Source organism: Polistes dominula, unplaced genomic scaffold, assembly GCF_049000335.1.
Source record: "Polistes dominula isolate Pdom_NZ unplaced genomic scaffold, Pdom_raw_medaka contig_16, whole genome shotgun sequence".
Classification (NCBI taxonomy): Eukaryota; Metazoa; Arthropoda; class Insecta; order Hymenoptera; family Vespidae; genus Polistes; species Polistes dominula.
In genome coordinates this window covers 5,630,868-5,640,496 of record NW_028301040.1, presented here as the reverse complement: position 1 = coordinate 5,640,496, position 9,629 = coordinate 5,630,868, and the positions used below count along the sequence as shown (strand labels likewise).

Here is a 9,629-nt window from a genome sequence, read left to right as displayed (position 1 = left end):
CAATTTGTCCAATATTATCGCATGAAATTTGACATTTTATTTCGTACGATAAGTGAGATATATAGGATCGAATTAAAAATAAAAATCAAAATAAAATGTAAATACAATCTTATTATCGTTCGGATATGTTTGATCAAGCTTTAAAGCTTGAAAACTGTAGGTTTTCTCGGTAGCATATTTCGTTGATATGCCTCGAAGCGAAAAGTAACGATCCCTTCCTTCTTGGCATATCGAGGCGAGTATACACGCGTGTCCATTTACATTTAGTCGTCATTCACGGTCAAATGAAATCGCTTTGGCTCTCTTTAAGCCAATCCACAAGAGCATTCGTACTCGTACGTCGCGCTGTCCATCTCGGTTTAAATTTATGGTGAACGCGGGCCTTGTAGAAGCAAACGACGCCGGACATTGATCGATGAACGAAAGAACACAACCAAAGAGATTAAGCGAGCTAAAGACATATATATATATATACGTATATATAATGTTTAAAGTACAATACACACAATGGAAAGCTGAAAAATTCTTATCGGAAATATTGGCTTTGCAATTGTCCATCTTACTGAAATAAATCAAAATTTTGATGATGAAACTCTTAATTTACACATTTTGGAAATTTAATAATTAATTTTGGAAATACGAATAAAGTATTATATGCTTTTTTTAATATATACATTTTGATATCATATTTATAATATAATAATAAATAAAAATATTAAATACTATATATTCAATATTTTATATTTTTTAATTTAAATATTATAATAATATAATACAATATAAATATAAAATAATAAACTATAAAACTATAAAATAAGAAAAATATAAAATATTAAATTAATAATATAATAATATTTTTTATTGGTACACGAAACATAAAAGAAAATATTCTTTTTTTTCCTACACTTTCGAATTCTTATCTTAGTAATTTTATCAAGAGAAAACATTAAATAGAAACTTATCGAAAATCGCGTAGGTAGGTTGTTCGCGTTTATGTAACCGTACGAGTTTTCTTTTTTTTGTTTTATTCTTCTTCCTCAATTTTTGGTCCAGCAAGAAGACCAAAAAAAAAAATTAAAAAACATGTAACACTCCCGGCCAAATCCGTTTGTCTCGATCACGGTGGGCACGCGACGCTTTACCGTTAGTATCGATCGCATCGGTAATTGGTGGCCTCGAAAATTCTGTAGAAAGTGAAAATCGTTGTAAAAGTGGTAGCCGGAAGCTGGACCTCCAGGCTGCTGTGGGTGTACAAAATACGAGCTATAATTATCAAGCTAATTTTGGCAAAACGATTATATACGAGAGAGTTATCGATACATCGAATGAAAAATAGAATGAGAACCATTACAACTCAACCTATATCTCCGTAAAAATTATTCTCATATTAAGATTAGTACGCTGAAAAAATAATTACACATGTAAGGGATGTGTGGTGGAAAAGAACAAACATAAAAAAAAAATACCGAATGATAATATTACACAATATATATTATTTCTTTTATTATTCTCATTTTTAAAGTGAAACTTTTTAAGCGTAAAGATAAGAATAAAATTTAATGAAACCATGTAAAAATGAGAGAGAAAGAAATTATAACAAATTCTAGGATTAGTATGTGTGTGTTTGTATATATGTATGATAAGATTAATGGTTATTGTTGAAAATGTTCGATATATCCTAAATGATTGTTAATTAATCGAAAAATATATATATTGTAATCTAAAAACGTGGATTTATCTTTCTATGTACCTTCCTCTTCGAAATCCACCGTTAGACTGGCACGTTGTCCTCTGTCAAAGTTATTTTACTGTATATTGTTGACATGACATTTACCTATGAATAAATTCTATTCACTAAACATATTATTTTCGTTATACATATTTTTAGCCTCCTGCGAGTCACATATAAACAACATTTAATAAAATAACTTTCATAGGTCAGTTTAACAGTAGAATTCAACAAGGGAGGTGCATCAAACATATTTTAAGTATTTTTAAACTACAATATACATTTCCTTCGATTAATTAATTAATTATTTAAGATATTTATAATATTTTAATATATTTACTAATATTTAGGATTGTTTAAACTAAAATACTATATCTCTCATCTATTTTGCTATTCGTTAATATTTAATAATAAAAAATATATACAGAGTTTCAAAATGGAAAAAATACAAACTATATAATAATCTAATTCAATAATTAATTTATAACTCGTGATACATTCCTATCTACCTTTCAACAAAATTATACACAAATTAAAAATTAAACTCACAATAAAAATCTACCTTAACTATTCTTATAAATTAATATTAAAAAATTACAAAATATTAATTACAAATGACCCAAGAAAAAAGAAAAAGATAAATATAAATTAAATGATAATAATCTAATCGAATCGTTGATTTATGACCGAGTTATATTCCTTCGATAATTGTTTTTTTCTTTTTTTTATTAATAAAGTCCGGAAATGGTTGGATGAAATTTTTCTCTGTTTTTAATCTTCGACGGGGATCGGTAGAGATCTCTTGGAGAAAATCGGTCAGAATACTCGGCGCGTGCGCCTGAAGGAGGGACGAACGAGACATACGCGTGCCCCATCGTAAGGTTCTTCCACTTGCAGGTAATCGGCGCGTGCCCTCGCGCTCACTCGCACGCGCACTTCAATATGAAACAGGGTTTTACCTTCACTTCGCAAACGGGAGAGAAAGAAAAAGAGGAGAGAATAAGTGGTCGTAAGAGAGAAGAAGGGAAAGGACGTTAGTAAGTAGGCGCGTACTTTTCGGGGCTATCGCGGCAGCTGTCGCAGACACAAGCAGTCTTTCCTTATTAATTAAAGCAACGCACGCATACACACACATATACAAATACTCATTGGTAAACTCCTTCCTTTTCTTTACTCATTGGTTATAGCCAAGCACAGTTCAGAAACAATTCACTTGCCTTTTGCCAGCTCGTATTTCAAGGAAAATGATCTCTCTCAAAAAAAAAAAAAAAAAAAAAGGAAAATAAAACGTTAAATGTATTTAATTATTATGAAATTAACATGATTCTCTTCGGTTTACTTCCTAAATATTCACAATCAAAATCGTAGATAACGAATGTTTTTTACGTGTTCTACTCTAATGATCTGAATTAAATGCATTAAGGTCGCAATCATTGAATATACCGTACGTTAATTTGACTGCATAACGATGGGCCTTATATACTTACATTAAATTTGAACGAAATCTCATTTTCTCTTTGCTCTCGAACGAAATGAAAATAATACTTATTAACAAAAATTCGACCTACTCGGAGATTAAAATTTCTCTTCTCATTTAATTATCTGCAAAGAGATAGATAAGTTTAAATTACTAAAAACAATTATAAAGATGAAAGAAATATTACATGTATGATAAATCCAATCCGTAATAAACAAAAAAATGAACAAAAAAGCAAGAATAACAATAGTAACAAAGATAGAGGAAGTCTTAAAAGAGGAAGAGGAAGAGGAAGAGGAAAAGCAGACTGGAAAAGATATACACCTGTATAGGTAATACTCGTACACGTTATAAACATGTATTAACACATCTTATGCGTATAAAACTGAGAATCAGAAAACCGGACTTGGCAAGCGGATAAATATTACTCTTTGGTGTTCTTCTCTCAACGCGTAAAGCTGTTATTATTTGCAAGCTGTAGATTCCGGAGGCCTTCGATTCGGTTCACCGAGAAAGTGTCCACCGTCTCTGTAATATCTATATATATGTATATATATATATATGATACGATATGTACTGAATCGTACGTTTGCGCACGTTCCTCTTTCACGGCCTCGACGAGAACGTCGTAATTATCATTGCACCTGTGAAAATCGTTATGCCGTTACGCAGTCCTTCTCCTCTTCTTCTTTTTCTACTTCTTCTTATTTGAGAGAGAAAGACAGGCGAAAAAGTATTCCAACGCAAAGTCGATCCTTCTTACTGATCTTACTAACCGATCCTACCCTCCAGATAATACTCATCGAAAGACTCGATCGCACTTACGTAAAGTACTTACATGCATGCGTGCTCCTGCTCGTGCTCATGCAAGTGCACGATCCAGACAGAAGACAGTCCATCTTTCTACCGATTCTCATCTCTCTCTCTTTCTCTCTCATTGCGTGTGTATACGCGTATTGCGCCTTTCGAAAAAGCACAGGTGCATCCGTGATAGATGAGGAAAGTGTTTTATCGATATGAAATGTTTACCCGTCTAATCATTCCATTTCGTAACTTCTATTTTATCACGCGCAATACTAAATATTTATATATATATATATATTACTTAGGTTATTTTTATTTTTGTACGCTAATTATGTATGCTAACGTTGTATACGATTGTAAAAGAAAAATATTGAAAGTTACATTTGTTAGACGATCAATCAATTTTTTGTTTCATTTATCACTCACCGACCATTTTTATCCGACTAATAAAAATTATCCAAATCAATTTTTTCGTTGATTATTCATCAGTTTTCTTTTGTTTTTTTTTTCATTGTAAAATAATTTAACAATAACCGTTCGATTAATTTCTCACTTATATAAATAAATATTTTATGATTTAATTATACGATTCTATGGGTTCATATAAAAATGACAATGACGCAATTTGAAACTTGCTTCTTTGAGGAACGTGGTATGTCGAGTATGTAGGTCATTCTTGTCGAGGGAAGATACGGAATCGTTTTTTTCACTCCAGTTCGATGGACATGCATTTTCGAACTTCCATCTCGATCTCTCCAGGTGCACTCTCTCGATCGTGATCGAAATTCTCCTGTCGTTTAATCGCGCTTTAAAGATACCATACCAATTCGCGAGTTACGTGTTCCCCTTTTGGCATATTTCACCCTACTTTGTACTAACAAAGGTACGATCGTGCTTTCTACTTTATTTTCTTTCTATTTTTTTCCCCCTTTTAGAAAACATCTCTAAGCTCTTATCAAATTAAATATTAAAACTAAACCACTATGATAATTTCAAAATCAAAGTTGATTTTCTATTAAAATCGTCCAAAATGTTTTACAGAAATTAAAATGAAAAAATATTGAAGGCAATACAAAATAAATTAATTAAAATTACCTCGATAATTGATAAACTTTCTTCACTTATTTTAGGACCAATCATTTCTAATGTTTTCACTGAGGTATTCCATGAAAAATAAAATCTAAAAAAAAATGATTAAATTGTAAAAATATGTTACTATCATAACAGAGAGTTAAATAGCTTACCATTGCACAATACTGAGATTATACTAGCTTCCGGATGACGTAATTTAAAATTGAGTAATATATACATATATGCTTTCACCATAGACTTCAATGGAACGCCATTACAAAACCATAGGTAATAATTATATAATATATAGAAGTTTTTATTTAATATAATTATATTATTTAAAACATTGTATAAAAAATGAGTTGTACGTTCAAGTTATATTCTAAATATGTATATAATATATATATATATATATATATATATATTAGTAATAATATTTAATATCTTCTTTAATACACAATAAAAAATGATATATATAAAAAATTATAAAATTAAAAATAAAAATAGTTATAAAAACTTTCACGCAAAATATCTTTCAGTGTATTATGTAAATCGTCAAATATTAAACATAGGTTATAAAATATTCAAATTTCTAACTCCTTTGGTTCCTACCTTATTTGCAATATATATCTTTCATTTTTACATGCATAGAGATAATTAATCAGTTCTTTCTTAATTTATTTCACTATAACTTTCAGGTAATGGATATGGTCCTGGATTACTTAAATCACGGGCTTTTTCTTGCACCTCTTTGAAAGATGCTTTAATTTTATCTAATGCCGTACCTAATCCACTTTTAATTTGAGTAAATTCTTGCGTTACCAATAAAAGACGACCCAATAGATAATTTAAGTTTTTATCTACTTCTGTCATACGTTTCGTTATTTCACTTACCTACACATAAAATGAATTATTTTCACATATATTCATTACAGATTTATAATTAAATTAAATAATATATTATTATTAGATATAATTACTTTATTTTCCATTCCATCCATGGTAGAAGTTGTACCATTAATATAAACTTCATTCTGTTTGTGTAATTTATCTAAAGCTCTTGCACTTTCTGTCATTTGCTGATACATTACGTTTATTTGTCTCCAAACCTTTATTTGAAAAAAAATATACGTCAGATGTTCAACTATTTAAAAGACTACTTTATAAAATTATTTCTATATATTTACCTGATTCATTTCTTGTTCCATCTTAGTAGTTAAATTAGCTAAAGCTCCATTTTGATTGTCCATAATATCATTAGAGATACCATCGAATCTTGTATTAATTGTATTGTTAATATTATTACTCTGTGCCTTCACCAAGTCTCCTACTTCTAAAAGAATTTGATGTACGCCATATTCTACTCTTTTTTTCGTATCTAACACATGATCAGCCATAGAAACCATTAGTAATTGACCCTGACTAAGATCATGTAATTCCTTGCTTACATGATTAGAATTTTCCGCCATAGCCATTCTAAAATTTGATAAATAAGTACAATTAACAATATATTTTACATCTTAGGAAAAGATTTTGTCAAATAAGTAATTATTTATAATAATTATACCTCAACGATTCAACTGTATCTTTTGATTCTTCTTTACTCTTCAATATTTTATCTTTTATATCATTACTTTCTTTAATAATAATATCTTTAATCAAATGTTTAGTTTCTTGTAAAAGCGATTCCGTTTCGTTGTGCAATGTTCGAACTTCATTAACTCTAAAAATTAAAAATAGACATTAAAACGTCAGTTAACTTATTTTTTTTATACAGTTATATTAATAAATAAACTTACTGCGGTAGTTCATGAATATCTTCTATAGAATTCTTAACTAACTTTTCAATATGTTTTAATGCTTTATTTTGATCTTGTATTAGTAAAGGAATAATTGATTGCTCGCTTACATGTTTTTCTGAAGATTTGGATGATTCTTTGACTAATTCTATCGAATTTTTAACATTTTTCAAATTGTCATTAACATCTTCCAACTGTTTAAATATATAAAAAAATACATGCATTATTAGAACAAAATTTTTAATTAAGAATGGTATTTTGTTTATATAAAATTTACCTTCGCAGCCATTGACTGTACTTTCTCAGATTGATTAGTCATAGTATCTTGTAACTCCATTGATGTTGCTTTTATAGTATATTCAAGATCTGTAATGTGTCCCATGATCAACGATTCAGTATTATTTAACTTAGATAAAATCTCAGGATTTATTTCCTTATTATTTAATGATGCATTAGAATCCTCCTGAGTTTTAGTTACTTTAGTTTCTAAATCCGTTAACCATCCTTCCAATCTAACTTCCAAATCTTCTAAAGCATCCGCTGTTTTCTGCATTTGTATACGTTCTCGTTCATCTCTCTAAACAAAATGAAACCATTGCATTTAAAATAATAATATTAATTTTTCTAAATAATAAAATAATAAAGCACTTATTACCTGTGCTATTAATTGTTCAATTCCTCCTAATCTTTCATCCAATTTGGCCAATTTTACTCCATCTATGGTAGATATCCGTTTTGTTAATGTGGAGATAGCTTTTTTTAATTGTTCTCCTAATTGTCTTTCGCGTGCTTCATGTCTTTCTAATTTTTCAGTATTTTCTCTCATCATATGCACCAAACTTAACATAGCATCTTTTATGTCTTCATGTCTGTAATTATAAAAATTTATTAGATTAAATTATTTTATTATTAAACTGATGAATAAATTATTATATATTTCTAATAAATAATTATACTTACGTAATTTCCCTAGCCCTACATAGACCAATATAAAAAAAAGGCAAAAGTAATAATAGACTAAATAACTTCATTATTTTTCTTAGTATTGATTAATATCTGAAATAAATATTATTCAATATTAATTAACACGTATAATGACATTTACATTTATTCAATATAACTGTTTTATCACAAATACTCCAATGTATTGATGTGCTACTATGAATAAAGAACAGTATTTCAACTCTTAGATAATTAATTCAATATTCACAGCTAACAATAAGATAAGAAAAAGGTCATACACGATGACCTTTCACAAACAAAGAACATTACTATCATATGTAGCTACTAAAGATTATTCTCAATGATAGTTACAGGAAATGTAATTTTACTAAATAAATTATTATAATATACTATTATAATATATACTAATGCTAAATAATTATTTTATACATCTTATTATAAAAAAAAAAACATAAAAAACAAAATAAACATAAAAAATAAAATTGTCACACGATTTAACATTATTTTTTTACATTATTTTTCTTTTTTTTTAAAGATAATTATTCAAAAATTATAAAATAAAAAGTACAATATAAAAAGTTAATTATTATTAAAAATTCTTAGCTTGTCTTTTAGAAAAAAAATTAAATATTTAAAAAATTATTACACATTACCAAAAATGATTTATTTTAATTATTAATTGGAGAAAAATAATTTAATATTTAAATATTCAGATATGTGTTCTTTCTTCATACTTCTTCTTTTTTTGTTTTTTGTTTTTTTTTTAAATAAAATCACTTTAACTTACCACTTTAAATTTTTATCAATGCAATAAAAATACATGTATTATATTGATAAATACTCAACGATAAATACTCAACGATAACTGAATATTTAGAAACAATTGAATACAAAGAAATTAATAATCGTAATGTTCTTTTAACTAATTTTAAGAGGGTGATAAAGCGCCAGATTATCAATGATGTACACTGTAAAGATACTGAATATGCAACGCCATCTAGTTATCCATAATTATTTTTTGAGCTATGCAAGCCACTGACTTTAAAACCATATATACACACACACATATGCCAGATGCATAATATATATATATAGAAACTCACACATATCGTAGGACCGTGTATTTAAATCATTTTTTTTCGAATAGAAATAGCCTTTAAATAAAATATCCTTTCTTTAAATAGTTATAATTACCTAGTAAAATTAATTAAGATCAATTTTTATTGAATATCATAAAGTTGAAACAATTTTCTGTATGTATTCTGCATTGATACTAAGTTATGTAGCCCCGTTTATCTTTTAGGTTAACTTTTAACTTCAAATTTATCATTTTTTTAAATAGATTATATGTCATTATTTATTACGTTAAATAAGTAAAATAAATAATGAAATTATAAAATTTTTTGATTAAATGTAAGAAGAAGATAAACATATTTATCAAATATTTGACGTTTTCATGAATGAAAACAAAGATCTACCCAGGGCGCGGGAACATACACGGTTGGTTTATGGATATCTAAAAACAAAAAAAACGATTACAAATTAACACAATTTTTTATTCCTGATTTTCTTCTCAATAAAAACCAATTTCCAGTTTCCAATAAAAAAACTAATAATAAATTAAAAGCCGATTAATTTTGCTTTGTCATAAAAGGTTTACATGGCATTTAAAGAACAATTTACATGAATTTATATTATCTATTATAATTGTTTAAAATTGGTGGCTATTATTATCTCTAAAAAAACTTACAATAACGTGACGATTGCAAATTCTGCCTTTTAACGT

The 9,629-nt window shown here is 27.7% G+C and overlaps 1 protein-coding gene across 2 annotated transcripts; it reads right to left on the bottom strand.

Annotated features, from left to right (window-relative positions):
- Window positions 1–5,439: 5,439 nt before the first annotated feature.
- LOC107066252 (uncharacterized) lies at window positions 5,440–9,177 on the bottom strand. 2 transcript variants are annotated; one of them, XM_089174859.1, is made up of 9 exons: window positions 9,038–9,177; window positions 7,841–7,936; window positions 7,536–7,749; window positions 7,158–7,457; window positions 6,881–7,074; window positions 6,649–6,804; window positions 6,269–6,557; window positions 6,062–6,190; window positions 5,440–5,975 (listed from the first exon to the last, which is right to left on the bottom strand). In XM_089174859.1, the coding sequence occupies exons 2-9, from the start codon at window positions 7,909–7,911 to the stop codon at window positions 5,754–5,756; spliced, it is 1,575 nt and encodes a 524-aa protein (XP_089030985.1). In that variant the 5' UTR covers window positions 7,912–7,936; window positions 9,038–9,177; the 3' UTR covers window positions 5,440–5,753. The 2 variants fall into 2 exon arrangements, with proteins under 2 accessions (XP_089030985.1, XP_015176208.1); XM_015320722.2 differs by lacking the exon at window positions 9,038–9,177 and adding an exon at window positions 8,631–8,972.
- Window positions 9,178–9,629: the final 452 nt, after the last annotated feature.

Coding starts and splice junctions, on each gene's coding strand:
- LOC107066252 (XM_089174859.1), bottom strand. CDS start 7,911: ATGAAGTTATTTAGTCTATTATTACTTTTGCCTTTTTTTTATATTGGT. Junction 7,075..7,157: donor TACAGTCAATGGCTGCGAAG/GTAAATTTTATA, acceptor ATATTTAAACAG/TTGGAAGATGTTAATGACAA. Junction 6,558..6,648: donor GATACAGTTGAATCGTTGAG/GTATAATTATTA, acceptor ATCAAATTTTAG/AATGGCTATGGCGGAAAATT.